The sequence below is a fragment of the Stylophora pistillata genome, chromosome 6 (assembly GCF_964205215.1).
Source record: "Stylophora pistillata chromosome 6, jaStyPist1.2, whole genome shotgun sequence".
In the NCBI taxonomy this organism is placed as follows: domain Eukaryota; kingdom Metazoa; phylum Cnidaria; class Anthozoa; order Scleractinia; family Pocilloporidae; genus Stylophora; species Stylophora pistillata.
The window spans coordinates 30,139,538-30,163,855 of NC_142524.1; the positions used below are offsets into that span (position 1 = coordinate 30,139,538).

At 37.2% G+C, this 24,318-nt stretch overlaps 1 protein-coding gene and 1 pseudogene across 6 annotated transcripts; one reads left to right on the top strand and one right to left on the bottom strand.

Annotated features, from left to right (window-relative positions):
* Positions 1-999: 999 nt before the first annotated feature.
* LOC148729333 (uncharacterized) lies at positions 1,000-22,978 on the bottom strand. Of its 5 annotated transcripts, none has more exons than XR_016002414.1 (2): positions 22,853-22,978; positions 1,000-1,686 (listed from the first exon to the last, which is right to left on the bottom strand). XR_016002414.1 is itself a non-coding variant. In XM_088762983.1 (2 exons), exons 1-2 carry the CDS (start codon positions 2,484-2,486, stop codon positions 1,675-1,677), a joined length of 405 nt encoding a protein of 134 aa, XP_088619109.1. In that variant the 5' UTR covers positions 2,487-4,362; the 3' UTR covers positions 1,008-1,674. The 5 variants fall into 5 exon arrangements, 4 of the variants coding, with proteins under 4 accessions (XP_088619109.1, XP_088619111.1, XP_088619110.1 ...); XM_088762983.1 differs by lacking the exon at positions 22,853-22,978 and adding an exon at positions 2,094-4,362 and having other exon boundaries at positions 1,008-1,686; XM_088762985.1 differs by lacking the exon at positions 1,000-1,686 and adding an exon at positions 11,007-11,519.
* LOC148729334 (uncharacterized) lies at positions 4,151-10,955 on the top strand (annotated as a pseudogene). Its single transcript, XR_015988686.1, has 5 exons — positions 4,151-4,274; positions 4,362-4,780; positions 5,160-5,220; positions 5,606-5,671; positions 9,079-10,955. The product of XR_015988686.1 is annotated as an uncharacterized LOC148729334 (transcript).
* Positions 22,979-24,318: the final 1,340 nt, after the last annotated feature.

The window sequence follows — 24,318 nt, forward strand, 5'->3', positions numbered from 1 at the left end:
ACAGCACATCTCCAATGTGATAGTAAATAAAACTAAATGTGAAACTAGTTCTACTAAAACTTCTAAAGATGGAGGAGTGAAGTCACTTCTTTATGAAGCAAGGATAAGTGCAGTATATCATGAAGAAAAAATTGAACAATTTAAGCAAGATTTAAGTAAAATTTATGCAAACATGGGACTATCTCAAATGGCATCAGATACTAGACCACACAACCTGGTGGACACCAAATTTGGTAAATGCCCAATACGTTCCTTTGGATCCTAACAGCCTTTATTTACTGAATCTAATTTTTCAGCCAAAGCTGACTTGAGTTCAGTGCCACGTACGATTGAAGCACTCAATTGAGAACAATTTCCAAGGTTTCCCCATATTGAAGAGGAACATACGAATATTCCAGATACACTTTCCACTGAAGAACAACAATTTATCACATCTCTTACAAAGGATGAAAATGAAATCAATGACATTGAAGTTAACACCAGGACCCAGGCTGATTGTGAGGAATGGAACAAACAGCGATGTCATCGTTTTACTACATCTAAATTTCGTCTGATCAGCCACAGAAAAAAAAACCACAATACATTGGCAGAAACATTGATGCATCCAAAGAAGTTTTCCAACAGAGCTGTAGAGCATGGAAGAAATTTTGAGCCGGTCGCATTAATGGAGTATCAAAAATACATAAAAATGCTAGAACCCCAGTTAAAGTTTTCCCTCTGGATTTGTAGTTTGAAAATCTCACCCTATTCTTGGTGCCAAGTCCTGATGCAAAAGTTACTGGTCCTGGCTGTTTACAAACTTTTGGTCTAGCCGAAGTGAAATGCCCTTTTAAGGTAGCTAATGTAGCTCCAATTGATGCTTGCTCTGATCCAAAGTTTTGTATGGAAAAAACAGGCAGATACCTGCCAACTAAAGAAAAATCATGAATACTATGCACAAGTACAAGGGCAGATGGGTGTTACAGGCTGTAGATGGTGCGATTTTATACTCTACACAAGAAAAGGCATATATATATATACAAAGAGTGACTTTTAATGCAGATTTTTGAAACAAATTAAGACAGGAACTCACATCATTATCTTAATAACTTTTGTTAAGTATGCTATTGAAGAAGCATCTACAAACAACAACAGTGAAGTAAATGAAAATACGTCTAATGAGTGAGTAGTTTTTAACATTAACCAGCAATTTGTGACTTAAATCTCTTTACACTGAGTTGTATATAACTAGATTATAACTATATGGTTACATAATAGCAGAAATATTGTACCAAATAATGATGTAAATGAATTAAATTTGAAACAAATGGTTGCAGTTATTTATAATAAATATTTTATTATCATTAAATTTGTAAATTGTAACAATGTATAAAATAATTTTGTTATATTAGAAACTGTAATTATTCCTTTTAAAATGTAATTTTAAGGTGCTTCAATGACTTATTTTGTTAAACTGAAATGACGTTGGGTTGTATATTGCACAGAAATGCACAAACAGCCCACATTTGATTTGCCAGGCCAATCTGATGAAGAGGGACAACACCATCCCATATGTGAAAGTTCTTAATCTTGTTAATTGCCCGCTCAACGTGGATGCGAGACTGGCAATTTCTTGTGTTGCCACAACATCTTCTGCAGCCATCTGGTCTGAACCACCAAGAAATGGAGGCAGTTTCACATGCACACCTAGAGGTAACATTACGTCATTAATGGTAAATCCTTTATCGGCCATAACAAGATCTTTGTCATCAAATGGCAAGTCCAGAAAGCCACTGTGAACATTAATTTCTCTGTCAGATATTGAGCCAGTGTAAAGCTAACTCACAAAAACCATTGCACGCCTGGTGAAATGCCAATTAAACCTTTCAGTGTTGTGTGATTTTTGTAATTGCTAAATAGTTCTCCATTAAGCTGTAAACTGCTTGGCATTTGGCATCGTACCTCAGTGCAGTCAATAATAACCCTTGTTGCCGAGTATTTTGCTTTAGAAGCTTCTAGCATGGTGTTGTCAATTACTGTTCTTGAGGGCCATTATTAATCTGAGCAAATTTAAGGTACATAAAATTGACCCAGGATATAACAATTCGGCTTACCGTTGATAATGAAATATGGAACAGATTACTCAGGTGCTCTTCAGCAAAGCCTTGTCTTAGACGACACATCACTAAGAAAAACTCATCAATTGCCTTAAGAGCTCTTGGTCGTCCTTTTTCTGATTTACTGTAGTGTTCGTTGTCGTAAATATCAAGTAAAGGTTCCTCGGTATTTAAAGATGTCCAGTACCTAATGTTTCGACCATATTCGCCACGATCAAGGAAGTCAAGTACTGTTTTAAATACCTCAAAGTCAGGAAATCCGGTGTAAAAGCTGATCGACGATGACTTGGAACGAAATCTATCAACATTGAATAATTTAGCTTTCAGTGCATTAGTCTGTTTTTTAAGTTTATCAATCTCGGCTTTCAAACCAGCAATCTCTTTTTCCATTATTTCAATTAAATCGTTATGTTCTGTTTGAGATTCTTTGTCTTCGAATACTTTGTCTTCAGTCTGAGTTGTATTTTCTACGACCGAAGTCTCGTCCGTTTGAGTTGATATTTCTTGGTATGATGGCTGTTCAATCGATTCCAAATCATCTTCATTCTCGCTAACAGCCTCTGAGATATCGTCAAAACCTGTTGCTACTAAATGTCTGAATGGCGGGGGCTTTCGTTTACGAGGAGACGTGCGCCACGAAAATACTGAAGGAACGACTCCAGGTTTGAGATTTATCTTACTTCCACCCAGCGATCTCTGAAAGTCCTCCGTTTTAAAATGCCTCGAGCATACCTTAGTGGATTTACTTATCTGAAAGTTTTTCCCTTCATCTCTCCTGATTGCATGACTCCATTGTTTTCATAGAGATTTATCAGTAGGGAAAATAAAATAATTTTTTTACCCTCTTCAAGATAGCCTTTCTTGGTGCAGCCGGGAACACAGCAGTACGTAGGCATTGTTTCGACGAAAAAATTTGTCCTGAAACAATCACCATTTTCCAATCAATCAAAATCTTGAGTTGTTCACATTGTGATTCAGTTTTTCAGCATGGATTTTTTCAAATTCAAAGCGTTATGAAGGATGTACTAATAAAACTTCCAAACTTTGACAAGTTGAGCGCGCTACACATGAAAGATTTGTTTTTATCAGGCCTTTGATGCCTCGTTTCGATGCACTCGTTACCAGTTTTCAAACTCCGGTCGCACTGTGCCGCCATTTTTGTAAGCCGTGTATGGACAGCATCACTAACAACCATGATGAGAAAATCCTTAACAACAACACTACACAGAAAAGCAGAATGATGCAACTGTAGAAAAAAAGACCCATGCCCACTAGATAACAACTGCCTCGCCACCAGCATAATCTACAAAGCCGACGTGACCACAAACAAAGACAACATAGGAAAGAACGATATTAGAATAACAGAAGTAACATTTAAACACCATCATTCTACAACGAAAAATATGTTAACCCCTACAAACTAGCATCAAAACCCCTACAGACTAGCATCTGGAAACTCAAGGACAACAAGGAAAACTACAAGGGAAGCTGGTCTATTATCTTTTCAGCAAGCATCTACAACAACATTTCCAGACAATACAACCTTTGCCAAACTGAAAAACTCCACTTTATCAAACCCAACAAAGCAAGTGGCTTTAACAAAAGAACTGCATTACTTTCCAAATGCTGCCACAAGAACAAATACTTCCTAATGATCATCCATCTCAGCCTGCAAAAGATTCACTAATTCACCTATCACTGTATATATTTAAAGTGAGGTATACTCTTCATTAAAATCTATGGCAAGCCGGACAGGACAAAAGTATAGTGAAAAGAAGTTGACATGACGAGTTACAAATATCATAGTACGAGTTTAAAATTTCACTGGACGAGTTACAGTTTTACTGGATGAGATACAGTTTTTGTACTTCCAGAAAAAAGATTGCTGTACCAGAAAAACTTTTTATACACGACAAAAAAATTATAATGCGAGAAAAATTCTGATGGACGAGAAAAACTTTACTGGACGAGAATATTGATTGATTATCGATTAGTTTCGAAACATGGTCAGCGGTATTGATACTTTGTCATGCACATTAACAATCATTGTTAACATGGCGGATCAGAATATTGCTGATGTACAGTCGTTATTAAAGACTGTCCAAGATCTTTCTGAAAGACTTATTCCTCGTAATCAAGCCATTAATAATGAAGTATCAAGGATCTTCAACAGAAGCGGTACAAGGAACGTAAACACAACGAGTACACCATCAACAAGTTCAACAGTTCAGACTAGCAACAACGCCGTTCAGTTTTCATGATTCCGGCGCCTTCAAAACAGTCGAAGAATTGGTCAAAGTTTGACATCTAGGCGCCAGAATCGTCCAGCAAACACACCGTTTCTCTGTGATGTGACTCTTCTTAGTGGCCTCCATGATTCTATCGTCCCAAGACAAAGCTCTAAACTGTTCTTAACGGAACGCGGCCACGTGATCACAGCTATCCGTTTTCACAAGGGGACGTCAGAAATAGAAGTCGGGACTACTATACATGAGCCCTTTGGAGATCTATTTCCTTCTTTGGTAGATATTGAGATCCTGCACTCAGTTCACCTTTCTCTGGTAAAACCTGTCCTAGGTCGCGGTAATCAAGGTCTTGATGGCACAATTATCCATAGATTTAAATCCAAGAACAAGCCCATTTATGTCAGACCAAGTGAAGTCCTTATTCCCGAAATTGCACAGGTATGGTATTTATACATTCAAAATAAGTAAAATTATTTTTCATGTATTGTTCATTTGGGATTGACCCATGGGCAAAAGGTGTCTACCTTGCATGCCTTAAATACCTTAAAAAACTTAATTGGCCTTTGCTATTGCAATCATACTTGAATCAACTGGATCTGCATATGCTGGTTTTATGCTTTAAATTCAACCCTATCTCTTGATAAACACTGAGAAACATGGTTTTCTGGCACACATACAATGTAAAGCCATATTTCAAATAATAAAAACTCGGAAAATAATAATAAAAATCATGAAAGACATTCAGACGATGGACATTTGTCTGTTATTTGGCTCAATAGTTATATTATTTATTATCCATACTGTATCTTCTTGATAGGACCAAGAAGAGGACAATAAAGAAAAGATCAAAGCTAAGATTGATCTCTCAAATGATAAAGGTAAGTCAGGTAAATGTCTCTAAGAACATTGCACCATCTAAATCTGTAAATGACCTTTAAATCTGTAGATGAGAAATCAATGAATTTTTGCGGGCTTGACTCTCTGTATAGTTAGGTATTATGCGGGTCAATCACAGAGGACATGAAAGTTGAATATTTATTTATTTTCCTTGTGATTGGGTCATTTATGTGTTTCACCTGCATAAAACCTAATTATACAGAGTCAACTCTGATTGGTCAATTTGCAGGCCAAGCCTGGAAAAAGTCATTGATTTCTCATTTACAGATTTAAATGGTGATTTACAGATTTAGATGGTGCAATGTTCCTTAGTATGAGCATCATTTATCTTTCCTAAATTGACACTAGTATTTTAACATAAACTAGATGAGGAAGATGATGATGATGTCTTCCTTAACTCGCCCATCCAAGTCTCTTCAAGCAGTCATGCAGGTAATCAAAATAGTACTTATTAAAGTGACAATTTGGCAAAATTTGTAGGCCAATCATCCAGGTGTATATATACACTATCTGATGTTCTTTCGAGATTTGCTTTGAAGACTTGTATCAAAGAGCCCTTCTCAGGACTACATCTACCCGGATGATCTACTTAACGATATTGTTACTTTGACATATTTTTGCATACAGTTTACACCTTTCTACATACTGAAAAATAGTAGTGGAAATAATCTGACGAGTTTACAGTGAAAAAAAATGATATATATAACATACATAACTGCTATATTTAAACAGAGATTGTTGTCGTGGTTATTTATAGTGCTTTGAAAATCAGGGTGCGACAAAGACGGTGTCCACTTGCCCCAGACAAGTAGTTTTGGCCAGTGGACAAGTGGATTATCAATCGTACTTGTCCTTTGGACAAGTGAATCTTCAGGAAATAAATAAAAATAAGGTGTCTTCGGTGGAGAAATTAGTATAAAATTAAGTTTTTGCAAGTGTTAAACAGATCACTTTTCGCAAACGAAAGTTACAAGTTAGAAATGAAATGAATTGAGCACTTAGGATTTAACCGCCATTATATTTCAGTGAGTACCAAAAGGAGCCTGGGACTCATTTGGGGTATCGATTTGTGCATTTATCACTAGACCCTCTAAGTAACTTTCAGCACATAAACAATGGCTGACCAGCGAAGCATAAAAGGCTATTTTGGTGCACCGGAAAACGCAGAAAAGCAACAGAAGAGAAAAGCAAATCCTTCAACAGAAGGCACCATGGTGAACGAGAAGAAAAAAAATCTGAAAATCCAACAGTTCGAGTTCGAAAGTTTCAGGAATCTTGGAAGGACGCCTTCCCGTGGGTAGTACACGATGCGAACCAAGATGTGATGTATTGTTCCATATGTAGAAGATATCCCGCGTTTGCAAATCTTCAAAGTTCTTTGTACATTGGCTGTGGATCAGGCGGAAAGTATCGCATAGATTCGCTTCTTCATCATAAAGCGTCAAAGGAGCATTATCGTTGCTCGCTACAATTTGAAAAGGAATCGAATCCTGACTACGTAGAACCGATTAAGGCAGCTGTTCAAAGAAACGTGGTTAAACTAAGTGATAAGTGTCATTCTGCACTTCAGTGCCTGTTCAACACAGCTTTTTTGTCGCACACGAAGAACTCGCTTTCAGAAAATTTGCTGGTCTGTGTGAGTTACAGAAGAAGAATGGTGTACAATTTGGGGACCAGTACAAGAATGATAAAGGATGCAAAACATTTATTAACCACATAGCCCAAGTAGAGAAAGGTAAAATTCAGTCTGCAGTGAGTGATAGTAGATTTATGTGCATATTATCAGACGGATCTACTGATTCTGGTATAGTAGAGCAAGAAACTGTGTATGTCAGATATGTTAACAAGAAAGGCCGGTCAGTTTGTCATTTTGCGGATATTGCTGCCTTAGAATCTGCTAATGCAGATGGAATTTTACATGCAATCGACCAGAGTCTTGCTGGGATTGGCATAACTGAGACAACTCTCCAACAAAAACTGGTAGGATGTAATTTTGATGGTGCTTCAGTGATGCTTGGTTCGAAGACAGGAGTTGCAACTCAGCTAAACAACAGAGTCAATCAAAACATTGTCATCATGCATTGTGTTGCGCATAATTTAGAACTTGGGGTTGGAGATGCCATTAAAACTGTCCCTTATCTGCAATCTTTTTTGGACAATGTCTCCCAAATCTTTCGATTTTACTATTACTCTCCTAAAAAAAGGAGAGAACTTCATGGTTTTGCTGACATCTTTGAGGAACAGGCTGCCTACTACAGTAGTGGCTCTAAGAAAACCAGATGGGTAGCCAGTCGACACAGAGCTTTGTTGGCCTTAGAGAAAAACTTTGCTATTACGGTAAAACACCTTGAACATGTGGGTACAGGGACTGGTGAGGATGCAGCAAAGGCTAGAGGCATGGTGAAAGCAATCAAGGCTGAAAAGTTTGTAAGATTTTTATACTTTCTCCTTGATGTTACTAAAATTCTGAGAGAATTAAGTCTACAGTTTCAAAGTGATGACCTGTTCATTACTGAAGTCAGCACCAAGTTGGAGACAGCTCTAACAAAACTGGAAGGCCTCAAGGATTCTGATCCATTGCCCATAACAGCTACTTTCCAAGCCAAGTTCCAGTCAAACTATAATTCTGAGAGTGGCCTCTTCAAATGTGGAAAAGACAGTAATCTTGATGTTGTACTGAACAAGGGAAATGCGATGGGGATGCAACAAACATTTTCTAACTTTCTAACTGATGCCATTGCCTACATTGAGAAGAGATTTTCCAGCCTGTCTAAACCTCCAATGAATTACTTTGAAGTATTTGATCCTACCAAAGTGCCAGGGGAGAGAAAGCTGAGAGCCAGTTTTGGCAATGACAAAGTAGTTGCATTAACTGATCACTTTAGTAACTTGTTGTCTGATGATGAAAAGGAAGGTGCTGTTTTTCAGTGGCAGGAGTTGAAGATTTACCTCTTCAGTCACCAAGCAATGAAACCCCTTGATGTCTATGCCAACTTATTGTCGTCTAGGCCAGATAGCTTGAAGCATATTCTTGTCTTAGTTGAACTCATGCTTAGCCTCTCCCCTTCCACCGCCAAATGTGAGAGGTGCTTCTCGGCTATGAACAGAATAAAAACGAATTTGAAGACTCGAATGGAGCAGAGAACCTTGTCAGATCTGCTGAGGATCAAAGGAATGGACTGTGAAATAAACGACTTTGACCCTAACCCAGCAATTGAAGCGTGGCTTCTTGGTGCCAAGACAAAAAGGCATGCGATGAAAAGAGGCCATGAGGCAGCAGTGGTTGTCCCCACAGATGGCCCATCTGTCAGTGGGCCCTTCAAAACTCCTCCTCTCTTGCCTCCTTTGCCTGAGTTACCTCAAATAGACAGCTCTGACAGCGATTCAGAGTAGTGACTTACACATATTAAAAGACTCAAGAAACAACACTGTAAATAAGTATACCATTACTTGTATGCATTATGAGTACTTTATTGACACTTCAAGTGTAGTTGTAGTTCCTTAGTAGAAAGGTTTATTCCTCAACCATTATCATGCATCAGAGCTTGGATTTTACTCTACATCCAAGGACAACTAGACTTGGGGTTTGGACAAGTAAAAACAGAACCTCACTTGTCCATTGGACAAGTGGATTTCAAAATTTTTTTCTTACCCTGAAAATGTATATGAGCAAAAAATAACCATAGTTTTAAAACCAAAATGTGTACCTTTTGGTTTGGGTATGCACCCTTCTGTGCCTTTTCTAGGTACAGGCTTGCTCTGGGGCCTGCTCCCTCCCTTTGCCCATGAACTACTGTTTATGTAATAACCAAAACAATAATTTATATTTTTTATGAAAGGTTATGGTCAAGCTAGTCAACAAGCCAGTCAGACCACTCAAGCCACTAGTCAACCAACAGCTCTGACCACCCAAGCCACTAGTCAACAAACAGCTCAGACAACCCAAGCAACTAGTCAACCAACAGCTCAGAACACCCAAGCCACTAATCAACCAACAGCTCAGAACACCCAAGCCACTAATCAACAAACACCTCAGACCATCCAAGAGACCAGTCAGCCTGCTGCAGGGTCAAGTGAAACTGCAGCTTTTCAAATTGATGAAAATGACATTCCTCACTATGACAATGAGGTGTCTTTCGTTAAGTTAGCTGTTATTTTCCGCAAAAATATCAGAAAAGATATCATTGAATTATTCTCACAGCCTGATATTTTGATGTGCCACCTTGATCTTGTTGTCTATGATGAACGTGGCAAAGTGGAAAAAGGCAAAGGAAAGGGAGTTCTGTTAGATGTATTCACAGCATTTTGGCAGGAATTTTTTTATGGGTTATGCTGTCGGAAGTACTGAGAAAATTCCTTATGTTAGACATGAACTACAAAAGCCCCAGTGGGAGTCAATAGCAAGAGTTCTTGTATATGGCTATTTGCATTGTAAATATTTTCCACTCTTCTTGTCCAAGTTATTTGTGATGTCATGCCTGTTTGGAGAACAAGCTATTGAACCAGAGGATTTGCTGCAGTCTTTCAGAGATTTCATTACACATGAAGACCGTGAAGTATTGAATATGTGCTTGAGTGAAGAGTTTGATCCAAATGATGAAGATGCTCTAAAATTCCTCAGTTCCTTCAAATGTTTCAGGGTTCCCACCAAAGAAACCATCCACAAAATTGTTCAGGGGCTGTCTCATCAAGAGCTTATACAAAAGCCAAGGTACATTCTTGATTGTTGGTCACCAATAGTAGCACATCTAAAGTCAGATCCCAGCTTCAAGTCCAAAGAAGGGATCAAGGAATCGTATGATGCCAAGCAACCAACTCCAAAGAAGGTAATCAAGTTGTTCAAGGCTGAACCATCAAGCGAGCAAGAGCACCACAGTTTTGATCACCTCAAGAGATTCGTCAAATCACTTGGGGGAAATCTCTGCAAAGGTTTCTTCACTTCTGTACAGGAAGTGATGTAATCACAGTTTTGTCAATCTATTGAGGTCCAGTTTTCTCGTGATGATGGATTTGCGAGGCGTCCAGTTGTCCATACCTGTGGACCCATGTTGCAATTACCATGCACCTAAGAGTCATATCCTGAACTTGCAGAAGAGTTTACAAAGGTGATGAAAGAAGGAGCTGCATGGTCTTTTGATTTGGTTTAGGACACTATGGTTGTTTACATTTATTATAAAATTATTAGATTCATGATTTTGATACAGATATAGGACACTGCTTTATAAATTCATTATATAGATTCATGAATTTTATTTTTTTTTTTTAAGATTTTAATGTTAGGATTTAAACAGGGGAGCCACTGCCATTTTAACCTTCGTAGTTTATTTTAAATAGATCTTTCTTTCTAGTCCAATTGTTTCTCTCAGCATTCAACAAATGATCCATTAGAATAGCCACAATTTAAACACTAAATGTACAGTTTTTGAAATGACTTTGAACTGGCCAAATTATTTTTCTGTTGTTATGTGATATTTAAAAATTGGTTTTAGACAATAATTTTATTGAAATAATAGTGCAAAAATTGTAGAACTGAGATTTGAAGAGTAAATTCTGGCTTCTTGTAGATTGGGGTGAGTAAAATCACTTTGAAACTTAGGTTTAAATACAACATTATGGTATATTTACAAGGATTTCAAACCATAACAATGGTCATGAATGGAACTGGTCAGTTTAATAATTATAAAATTAAGTGTAATAAAGATTCATAGAGACTCTTGTTCTTTGGCCATCGAATTTTGATAAGAAAAAAAACACAGAAAGCGGTTATAAACATGGTGAAGGAATGCATTTTATTAGAAACAGACTTGACGTTTGGTATGTCACAACATACATTTTCAAAAGTAACCATTAAAAGATGAAAAGCTATCTATATTCAAAACAAAAATAGCAAGCAATCTGGGTAAAACTAAAAATAGTAGTGACGCGTTAATAAAGTGACAACATCTCACTGGTGAGGTTAGCATTCAAAGCTGGGTTCAATTCTTGCAAAAACAAGGTTTCCTTATAATTACAATGTTAGTCGGTTTTCCCCAACGCGAGGATTTCAAAATTATCCCATTTAATATTATGACCAGTAGTCATAACATGATTGGCAATAGCTGATGTGTGCTTATGTTTGGAAAATGCTTTAAAATGTTAAGTTTTTCTATCCATCAGTCGTCCCTTTGTTTTGCCAATGTAGAAATCACTGCAGTCCCAACAACTTGCTTTGTAAACAACCCTTGACCTTTGGGAACGAATTAGGCGGTCTTTGTAGGGGAAGAAGGATGTTATCCGCCGACTGTTAACAAAAATAACCTTGAGATTAAAGATAGAATAAAACTTATAAACACAAGATTTAAGGCGTTTTGCTATCTGTTTGCTCTCTAGACCTAAATAAGGTAACAAAATGATTACATCCTTCTTTGGAATGGTAGAGATTTGGATGTTAGGCTTGTTTCTGTTTTTCTTTATAACATTGTTAATGTGAAAATTGTTATAAAGATTGTTTAACTTTTGTGTGCCAAGGACTGCGACACACTAAATGTTATAGCTATTTTTAAAAAATTGTATACATAGTTAATATTAAATGACATTTTTGAACATTTGATGTGATTTTTTATATTTTGTGAGAAATTGTTAATATTTGTTATATATCATTGTAAGCGTTTTTGTTTTGCTAATGTTGCATATGATTATGGATTGATTATGAACACATGTAGTTCATCACACTGATGATTATGAGTGATTTTAATGATGATCTTAATCTAAATAAAACGTAAGTGCTATTGTATTTGCTTTATTCTTTTTATTTACAAGTCATGTTGGAGTTATTATTTGTCTTGTCTGCTGCTCTTTAGCAACATAATCAGTTTTTGTTTATAAATGTGATCAAAGAACTGTAAACATTAATTTTTAAATGAACCACAAGAAATGTTGACACACCTAAGTATTTAATCCTTATATATTTTCAATAATGACAAAGCAACTGCAAAAATGTCATAACAGAAAACAATGTAAATACTATTAACCTACATCTATCTTTGGGGCAGCCTACAATGCAAATTGTATCACATTTTAAGATTCATCTATAACACCATTATAAAATCTCATTGGAAAGTTTCCAGAATTTGCAGGACAGACAAAAAGTGATTTATCCCAGAGTTTCCATCATCAGATAATGGATCAACATTTTCCTTCAACTGTTGATTTTCACTCTCAGTTAGCTCCAGTTCTAGCTCTGGAACAACAACATTGTTGTCAGTGATTATATCTGGAATTGGACCAGCTTGGTCTATGCCATAGGATTCTTTGTCAAGAACTTCCGCGGCATCAGATGTTTGTAACAGTGACATACTCCATAAGGCTAGTGGTGAGTGATGACCAGTTGTACTCATCCCATGATAATTCCACTGGCTGTGAAATTCATTTAGTGATGCATTAATTCTTGGAAGATGTACATAATGTAATGCATATAAATGTACTTCACTTAGAGAATCAAGTATTTCATTATTTTCCATAAACTCATAAAGATCTTTGTAAAATGCAAAACAAACTCGGTTGACCTCTGCCCACAAACCTTCTATTCTCTGATTGTGAACACTGCATCCAGCAATGAAACTCCCCCTGTCTGATCCTCGATTATTTATCATATACCTGGCCACGTCAATGCTTTCCATTCCATGATCTCCACGGACACGCAGGGGAAGCCCATATTCATTAACACCTTTCTCAAAAAGGCCTAATGCGGTGCTTGCTTTGTTATTGTTACAACAGGTAAGGTATATAACAGCTCTACTAAAACCATCAATACAGCCATGTTTGACAAATCTCCAGGAAATCAATTTGTGATTAGAATCTACATGCCACAAATAATTTGATCCAGGAACATTATACGTTCGTCTAACCAATGAGTACCTCCTTCGAACCTCCCTTCTAAGGCCATCTCATTGTTTTAAGCACTCTCTAACTCTTGCCCTTTGAACCTTTATTCCTTTCCCTTGAAGACTTCCTTTAACATAACATTCACCATTATATGGTGTTAAACTTAGAACTTGCCCAATCTCTTTGAAAAGATCTTCATGTTATCTCTGTATAGCCATCTGTTAAACCCAGCTCTACCCTCCTTCGATAAAGAGTCTTTGGAGAAAAACCCAAAAAGTTTCCTATGCTACTCCAGCTCATGCCAGTCTCACGAAGCTGCTCCATAATATCTATCGATATTTGAAAGGAAGGCCTATCACCTGCATCTTTGTTGACTGAGAAAGTTTTTCCAGCACTCCCTCTACTTACCCATGTACTTAAAGAGCAAACCAAACGTTGTTTCTTTTAAATCTGCTCTTAAAGCCAAATCTGACATTTTAGATAAAATAACATTTGATGGTTTACAGGGAATAAACAAAGACATTGTGAATTACATATATTAATGCTATTTTTATTATTATTTTCCTTTATTTATTTATTTTAACGCTACAGTAAATTGACTGTTGATTATCTTACTGGTATCATAGTTTTTTTTTTCTTACTCATTGTAAATAATTCTTAAGTTTGTTAACATTAATATTTAAATTGTTGTAGATATATTTAAATTTGTAGGTCCCCATCAGCTTCTTAGCTGCCTTCTTGTACTGACCTACATGACAAATAAAGTATGTATTTATGTATGTATGTATGTATGTATCAACTGCGCTAATTACCTCATTGATTTTAGATAACAAAGTCACGAGGCAATCGATCAAATCACCAACAAGGCCAATTGGAGGAAGAGAAGCTTCGGCGAAAGTAGAACGAGGGATAGCTAGCATCATTCGCACAATATCATCTAATTCTTTTCTGCACCTATCCAGTAAGAATAAGTCTCCATTATCGTACGAAGAGGAAATTTTCCTAATTAAGAGATTAAGTTGAGCCAATAATTCTTTAAAATTATCGCTGGAAAACATTTCCCCACTCACTGTCACGTTTAAATCCACCATCTTGTGTTTTAAAATTAATACCGCTGACTTGTGTTTTAAGAATAATAACGCTGACCATATTTCGAAACTAATCGATAATCAATCGATATTCTCGTTCAGTTAAGTTTTTCTTGTCCATCAAAATTTTTCTCGCATTATAATTTTTTTCTCGTGCATAAAAAAGTTTTTTTAGTACAGCAATCTTTTTTCTGGAAGTACAAAAATTGTATCTCATCCAGTGAAACTGTACCTCGTCCAGTGAAATTTTAAACTCGTACTATAATATTTGTAACTCGTCATGTAAACTTTTTTTCACTATACTTTTGTCCTGTCCGGCTTGCCATAAAAATCTATCTGATAAATGTGTGAGCATGAAACTCAGAGTCACAGAAAAGTTGTCTCATTGATTAGGTTAATCTTCAGATATATCATGCATTGTGCACTCTACCACAAGGATAAACTATAACCAATATTTAAATTTTTTTATCTACTTTTTCATGTACTGAACATTGCATTCACCAAACTAAATCAAGGATATTTATAAAATTAATTATAATACTCAATAATTAGACCTAACTTTGACGTTAAACTGGTCTAGATATTTTTAGAAAACCTACATCATTCAAACTGAAATGTGCAGTGATTTTGTCTATACTGAAAAATAGCTTCCAAATCACCAATAATTTCAAGTTTGTCTCTACTTTGTAGATTTACCAACAAGTAAAAGTTGACATTCTAGGGTGAATTTGCAAAGAGGATTCAAGAGATGCACAAAACACAATCTAGGGCCTACATGTATCAACTTGGGAGAAATTCACAAAGCCCTTAGAGTCTTTTCAATTGCAGATACTCGCGAATGTTGACTCCTCCTTAGCCTCTGCTACAAACTCAAACCACTACATGTGGTTTGTGGTTTTGGACGTAGTTCCTATATGAAGAAACAATCTTCAAGGCAATCATGTTCAAATTTGTATTTCAGTGGCAATTTGAAAATGGCAATGAGTTAATTTACTGGTGAGAAGGTTTCAAAAAGTGTGCTACATGATGGGTAAGGCAAAGATTTTGACAATGAAAGTAAGGAAGACATTTCAGAGACAAACTGGGGCCCTACGAGTGATTGATTGAAGTCCAAAATTTAGCCAATTTTTATTTTGACCTGTTGCCTTCAGACAATATTTTGATATTTGATAGTAAGACAACCCAAGAAGTTCCATGATTATTCAGTGTGATCTGATCCCACCAAACACAAGCCAGGACCCCAATCACAAGAGACAAAATGGAGGTCTTTGTAAACATTCTCACTCTGACGAAAGTAAAGTCTCTGAGATTTAGAATGTACTAGAGAGAAGATTCCCTGCTACACAAGGCTCGCAATCGATTTTTATACCTTTAGTTGAAACTGATGAATACCATAAACTGTATTAACCCTTTCACTGGCAAATGTACAAATTCATCTGACCCTATCCATATTACAAATCTCAGGACCCCCAGATAGTATTGTTTTGAGTTCATAGATTATTATGGTTTATCCAGTCACGTTTCTTCATTTGTAGCCATATTTCTCCCTGTTTACAGCCAACTTTGATCACTTTTTACGCAAAAGAAAAAAATTGCACATGCAATACTATCCTTTTAAAAATGGTATCTGCATGGATTCCAGTCATGGAGGCATGGCAGAGTCTGTTAGGAGACAATCCTAACAAGGTTTTATCCAGTTTTTCTGATGAAAGTGAGCAGGAGATTTCAGACCATCACATAAGCAAATTGAGCAGTGAAGAAATCATGGAAGAGGATGGTATTTCTTCAGACTCTGATGATTCTCACTCTGAAGTGTACAGCAGCAGTATGTTTTCTGTTTGCTTATTTGCCTATGAACGCTCTTTTTTTACATTTTTAAGTCTGTTCTTCACATTTCGAGTTTTTGGCTTCCTCCTTTTATAGGTCAACTTACAGGCGGCTGAAATTTGCTTCTTTCTTCGCTGTGTAGATTAAAATTCTGTACATGATTGAAGCCCTGTTCACCACCCTGGTGCCCTGAGACGTAATCTGAGAGGCAGTGTGTACGGCTATGGAAGAGGCAAAGGAAGAGGACCTGGAAGAGATTCATGGAAGAGTTCACATAAAGTTCAACCTCAAGACCCCCCAGTTGCTCTGTCTAGAAATCATTCTGTACCAGCAGGCAGGCAATTTACAGAACCATCACCTGGTCCTACACGACGATATCCATTTGACTGTAAAGAAGGAAAAACATAAGAGAAAGTGGACTCCTGTCAAACAGGAGGAAACAAAGGCATTCATTGGCATTATGATTTACATGGGCATTATAAAGTTGCCACGAATGCACATGTATTGAAACACAGACAACCTCCTCCATCAGGAAAGTGTCAGCTCCATCATGACCCAGACATGGTTTTTGCAAATATGGAGGTAGTTTCACCTAGCTAACAATGCTAGAGCTCTCCCCAGGGAGGATCCTAGCTTCAACAAAATTTATCATGTCAGGCAATTTTTTAATTACATTTTGAGAAATACTCTGTAGAGGCTTGACCGCGAGGTTTCAAGCAACGAGACCATGGTTCCTCACAAAGGACAACTATTGTTCAAGCAGTACATAAAGAACAAGCCTGTGATGTGGGGAATCAAACTGTGGGTGCTTTGTGAAGCCTAGTCAGGCTATGTCGTTAATTTTCAAGTCAACCTTGGGAAAGAAGACAGGTAAGTGGAGAAGCACTTAGCTCAAAGTGCAGTGAAACACCTAATTATTCCAATAGAAAACATGTTCTATCACTTGTACATGGGCAATTTTTGTGATCCCCGCCTCTTTTTAGAGCTTGAGGGGAAACAAGTTCTTGGTTGAAGTACTGTCAGAGCTAACCGCAAGGGTTTTCCCCAAAACATTGTGCTAACCTGTGCCACGGAGAGGAGAATGGACAGTGGAGACTACATCTGGAGGTGCCATGGAAACTTGGTTGCCATGGATTGGTATGATTATGTTCTGTGTATTTGATCTCCACAATCCATGCTTGATGAGCCAACCACAGTTCAGCATCATTCAATTGGTGGAGCTCAACAACCAATTCCCTGTCCCTCAGCACAATATGCCTACCAGGGGATTTTTGGGCAGAGTTGACTTTGCTGATTAAATTCAGCAGAGCTTTTCCATGATATGGAAATAAAGGAAAGCCTGGAAAAGTTCTTTTATCACGGGCTTGAGGTGTGTCTGCTAAACACCTCTACTACTTTGAAGAAAGTAAAGCAGACACCTCAAGGTTTCCTTTCGTTTAGAATTGCCATTGTACACCATTTGCTAGAAGACAAGTGTTTTCATGTTTGATCTGACCATCCACCTTCCTGGCCTCCTACTGAAATGGATGCCAGGAGACTTAAACAGGTAGTACCATCAAATATCTGTTGAAGAGGACAAGAGAGACTTTGTCATTTGTACTGAGGTAGTTTCTGTTAAAAAACTGAGCAGAAACTTTAAATACAAGACAGACACAGTATGCATCACCTGTGACTGCAAGCCCCTTTGTGTGTGCTCGAAGAGAAATTGCTGGAAAAAGTGGCACTCACGGGTAGAGTACAGGCACTAGACATGCACCTTCTCTTTTGAAGCGAAAAAGACCCTATTTAGACATGTGAACTGTATCTTTTATAGTGCATCAAGTATTTCATACTGCTTTTTCCCTGTGCAAACACTCCTAAAGGTCTATAGATTGTAATTTTTTATGTGAACATAATCATTTTAACCATATTGTCTATGGTTCTTTGTGTCCTTTCTGGTTACTTTTTAGTGATTTGAAGTGAAGCTGGCTAGTTGTTACTCAAGTATAGTTCTGCAATATCATATGCTCTATAATTTTTCAAAATTGCTAAGCCACACCCTGACGAACAGCAAAAGGCATACCTTTGCTTGCAATGACGATAACTTGACAGAATAAAAAATGTTTGGTTCCTGAAATAATATACTTTTTCATTATACAAAAGTTATGCAGACAAGTATGTTAATGCCTTGTTTTAGTAGACCAGGAAAAAACAAACTCTTCAATACATTTTGTTATGCTTGTCTTTTCTTGCCCCAAATTATGTGCACAAGGACCAGCATGATTAAAATGATCCATAGTTTATCTGGGTTGAACTTAAAATATGATGAGCTGTGGCCTGATTTGTCGGCTTGTCTTAGAAAAACATTGAGTCCCCAGGAACCTGCCAGCGAAAGGGTTAAGTTTAATAGCAACAGCAACCAACAACACCACTATTGATGTCTTCTTCTATTTATAATATTTTATATTTTATAATATTTATAATATTTTTTTGGATTGTAACTGGTGATGACATCCAGACAGGTGTTTCGGTGCTGGAAAATCTTGGCATCATGTCTTCTACTTCTGAGCCTTACTGTGAGAAAGAAAGCTTTTAAACAATGAAGCAATATATCTGGAACATTATTAACACAACTAGGGCACGCACAGAAGAACGATCGCAGAGATATTATTGGATTTTTCCAAGAAGAAGTAGATAGAAGAGAAGTAGGCCATTTTGGCCATCTTGGATGCTCAAGAAGAGGTCTGGGCCGAGGAACAGATCAGTTCGTAAAAAAGAAATTTGTGTCAAGAATTTGCTACTACCAGGCAAGCTCTTGCTGTGCCACATTCCAACTTGTTACCAGTGAATATCTTCGTATAATTTATCTAATGAGGCGTCCCCGAATCCTGGCCCTGCTCAGTGTCCTTGCTCAGTTTGTGCTCAAGCAATTGCTACAAGTCATTGAGCTATACAATGCGATGACTGCAAAAAATGGTGCCACATTGGACCAAAATGTGGAAATGTTCCTCCAAGGATTTACTACAAGTTAATAAATAAAGAGTATTTCAACTGGATCTGCCCTGTTTGTAAGGATTACCATCTAAGATATGATCATGAGAGAACAGGAGACTTGCACTCCAATGGACCTAGCCCTGATGCTGGAACTAGACCACAATCTCAGGGCACCAGTCAACATTGGAATCAAGATGAAACCCCAGCTGACGAGCAAGTCCATTCAACTCTCTAATGGAACTTGGTAATGCAGCTCACAAGGACCTTAAAATTGCCCACCTTAATGTAGCCAGACTGCTAAATAAAATATCAGAAATTTGATTGTTGCTTTCAGTTGTAAAATTTGATATTCTTGCTGTCACAGAGACCCACTTGACTGAGGATGTTACATCTGGAGAGATTGCAGTTAAAGGCTATAACATTGCTAGAAAAGGTAGTCTAGGAAATCTGGTGAAAGAGCATCAGGTGGCACCTTGATTTACTTCTCAGAGAATTTAAGTGCATCCAAACGGGACAACTTGAAAGTCAGCACAGAACTAGAAACATGTTGGGTGGATATAACAATGAACTCCGAAAAGTTACTCATAGGCAGCTTCTACCGACCACCAGGTACAAATGTAAGTTTCTACGATAAGCTGATAACACTGATGGAACCTATTTGGATCAAACAAAACAACGTTATGCTTTCGAGAGACTTTAATATAGATCTACTTCCCAAAGGACAAAACACAGAGGACTCAGAGAGCCTCCCTACAGATTTCGTGGGCTACTTAATATGTTCAATATGAAAAATGTCATCAAGAAACTCACTAGGATTTTTGACAATTAGAAGACCTTGATTGATCTAATAATTACTTCCGATGCATCAAAGATAAAATATAATGGAAGTTATGACTCTGGTTGTTCAGATCACCATTTGGCATATGCAGTTACAAACTTGATAAAGAAGAGACCAAAACTAAAGTTAAAGACCATAAGAAACTACAAATCAGTAGACTTAAACTCAGAAGATTTTGAATGTGCCCCCTGGCAAAGAGATAGGTTATTTGATGATGTAGATTACACAGTTTGGGCATGGGAATGTAGGTATAAAGACATAGTTGAAAGTCATATCACTACCAGGAAAGCAAAGATCCGGTCAGAAAGCGCTCCATGGATGAATAGTACCATACGTAACGAGCTTAATGGAAGATATAAACTGTTGTTGAAAGCCCAAAAAACTCCTAGGGGATCAGCTGAGTGGTCAAATTACAGAAAAGCCAGAAATAGATGTATCAACTTATTGAGAACTGCTGAATCCAACCACTGGCAGTCTAGATTCAATGAGGCAAAGTCTAGCAAAGAATTTTAGCTAGTTGTACAGTTAATGAAAGGCAAATTATGTAAAGCAGCAAAAATAGGACCTATTCAAGGAAAAAATCGGGAAATAAGATCTGAGGACAAAACGAAAGCTAATACCCTTAACGAATACTTTTCAAACATAGGAAAAAATCTTTCCCAGGCCATTATACCACCTAACCCAGCACCAGAAATTCAACACATGTCTACAGAATTACCTCTACCCTGTCTAATATAAAATTAGAATAGGAACTACTTGTTAAAAGCTTTAAAGAACATGTTAGAGAAGATAGGGCATGTGGGCCCAATAACATTCTTGGTAAAGAACTAAAGATGATAGATAATGATAATGATAATGACGATAACGTTTATTCAAACCTCTTGCAAAGAATGCTGAATTACAGGTTTATAAATTATATTAACAAGAATTATGGGAGAAAAAGGGGGAAACTGTACAAAATGCATTAAACTACATACAAGTAAAAACAGCTTGTACATAATAATGATAATAATACTAAAATGATAATAATTATAGAAAAACGAGTATGATTAAATTAGCAGGTACACGACTGTCACAAAGTTCTTAAAGCGATCGGTGGACTTTTGTGGAGTAATAGTGAGTACGATTTGTTCTTAGATTGTAGCAGTCTGAAGATTTACAAACGTCAGCATACATTGCAGTATAAAGGGGGTTGTCATTATGAATACAACTTACAAAGGATTCACAGGCAGCACTATGGCGCGCATCAAGGGTTTCAATACCGCTAGCATTAGGGTATCTGAGTACGAATGACCTGGCCAAATAATGGCGAGAGCACACCTCTGCACTGACTCTAAGGTCCTAGATAAGTAGGATGGTAAATTGGCAAATGCAGTAGAGGCATACTCAAGTATGGAACGTATTAGGCAGCAATAGATGTAGACAATATCTTCCGCTGGGACAGAACTTCTCCTGAGCTGCCTTAAAGCCTTTGGTGAAATAGCAACAGAAGGACTTTATAACATTGTAGAAAAAAGTATTACATCTTGTAAATATCCAACCCAGTGGAAAACTGCACGTGTTTGATGTTCCCGGAAGAAAGGAAGCTTATTTGAATGTGGCAATTATTGCCCTATCTCTTTACTTAGCATACCTAGTAAACTACTAGAGAGTATGGTCTGTAAACAAATTGATAACCATCTAAATGACAACCTGATAAGTAACAGACAGTGGGGCTTTAGAAGAGGAAGATCCACAGAACAGCTAATGCTGAATATAACAGAATAATAGAAACAAGCCTTGGACAATGGAAAAGTAGCAGGTGAAATCTTTGTTGACTTCCAGAAAGCATTTGACAGTATCTGGCATAAACTTTCAATGAAATATCTCCATGTATGCGGATGATCACCAGATTTTTGTATATTAATACTTAGTTATTTATTATTTTATCTAAATTATCTTGTTGTGTCCTTACTTAGTGGTTTTATTACTGCTATTTTATAATTGACACATGAATAAAAGTTCATCATGAAACTACATAAAAGTGGAATCTTGGGTAACTTACATGAATGGATCATGAATCATTTATAAGATCTAAAACAGTACACCACAATAAATGGAGAGGCTTCTTGAAAGCAAGCAGATTAAATATGGTGTCCCACCAGGCTCCCTACTGGGACCAAGAGTTTATGGTGTACATGCCAATGACCTGCCAGACTCATCATTTTATGCAAGTATAGAGATATTTGCAGATGACTCAATAGCTTATTGTGTTGGGAACTCGGTAGATGAAGTCACCCTGGTCCTTCAAGAAATAACGAATGACATGAACAACTAGTCCAAGAGTAATTCATTAACAATACACCCAGGAAAGACAGAGCTGATGGTGAAAAGATCTGGATTTATTCTAAATCAACCTGCTTAGGAATGGAGGTGGACAATCAACTCAAATGTTCTGCTCATATCAAAACGACTTGCAAGATATTTAACCAAAAGTTGAAACAACTTAAGCAGATGAAGAGTTTGAGCCCACAAGTTTTAGATGCTATTTACTTTAAGCATAGCAGGTCCACATCAGCTTTATGGTGCCTTTTACTCATGACCTGCTTTAACAAATAAACCATGTATGTATGTATGTAGGTATATGTATGTAGATATGTATTTGGATTTTTCTGCACGTAAATATTTGTTATTCTCTTTTTAATATTTCTTTACAATTTAATTATGTATTTATTCCCTTACATGTAGTTTTATTTCCATGAAATAATTGTGTCAAGCCTTCCACAACATTTGCTGCCACCTTATATAACAGCTTTACTGAAGAATATACCAGTGTTTGAAACACCAGAGTATGAACCAAAGGGAACATTGCACGGTGAAGTGCAGTGAATACTTTTAAAACAGAACTGAGATCATCACAAAGTAGAGTTAGGAAGTAAGATTTAGTTTCTAAAAATCGACTTTACTAGCGATCGTTCCACCAATAACAACATGTGCTCATCAAAATCAGGCGTATCTCTAACTAAAAGCTATGCAGTATGGTACCTCTAAAAATCCTGGGTCCATCTTGACACAAAGAAACGTCAATTCCACGTCTTCTACAGCCTTAGCAAATAAATTTCGTGCCATATTTACCTCCTGGCTTTCCAATTTCACCATGTTGATTTGTAGAATCGGTAACCTGGCCTTCTTTTTGAACCGCGCGGAAACCAACCTCGTTCCCAGGGTTCTCTCTCTTCCTCCCTGGTCTCCCGTACAAATTGGCTGTTCGAATATGATGCCAAACTGACAAATAGTGAAAGATCATTATTAATAGGCTAGATTGAGACTCCTGGACTGAAACAATAGTTAGAGTGCGTGTAGAAATTTAAAATACATGTAATGTAATGAAAAAAGAGATAAGGCGAACAAATCTGTCAATTTTATTTCCAGCGTTTTGAACATGTTAGAGTGTCCCTTACCGGTTTGGTATTCAATTGTTGCAGAGTACACGACTTTCTGTCGACAAAAAGGAAAACGTCGTTTTCGTAGGGGGGTATTTGGGCCCATCAAAAACCGAAATACCGTAGAAAAAATCAACCCAAAGCGCAGAACCGAAAAATTCGAAGTGTTTCATCAAGAGGTATTGAACTAGTGACCCTCAGCTTTCGAACCAACTCTGGCATGCGAACTTTGTGGGTGACCAGCACGGTTTGTGAGGTCTTACTTGAATTACATACCCATTGACACAGAACTGTAACGAATGTAAGCCAGTAAGCTTAAAAAGGTTATGCCCGCGCGGCCAAGTTACTGTGTAGTTTTCCAAATGGTGGCGTCCGTTCAAAACGCGGCAAGCCGAGTACACTGTCATAAAGATATTTAAATGGTGGAGTCAAATTGACAAAGATACTGTAACTCTGGGTCCGATACAGCATAGCAAACTCGAATTCATTTAAGTTTGGTCCTAAGCAGACTCAGTAGACTCGTGACGATAGTACGTTTGATTCGGTTAATTTTTTAACAAGATGCAAAATCAGATAGAATGATACCGTTTCAAAAACTAGTGAACGAAAAGAAGGAATAAAGCAAGAAAGATAAAGTATAGTGAATTTCAAAGCCAGAGAGCCATTAAAATGAGAATATACCTACCCATGCTTGTTTCCTTGAGTAAAAAAAATAGAGAATAACCTTGTCCTTGTGCTCTCCTTGACAAACTGATTTGAACTGAACGGCTGCATATGCAGATTAGCATTTTGAAACAGTGGGTTTAACCCCTTGCTGCCTATTGACATTTGCACGTGCAATCCGTTCGTGGTATTAACGTTAATTACATGAATAATTCACTGTTGCAGTGGCATGATATTCCCTAAGAGGAGATTACGTTACGTCTTTCAGGTTGAGTACAAAACCCCTTCAAACAAATCAAAATCCTTGATACCAAAAGTTGATTGTCGTCTTTTTAAGTGTCACGCAGGTTTACAATCATATCACACATGCAATCTCTTTCGTGTGTGTGTGTGTGTGTGTGTGTG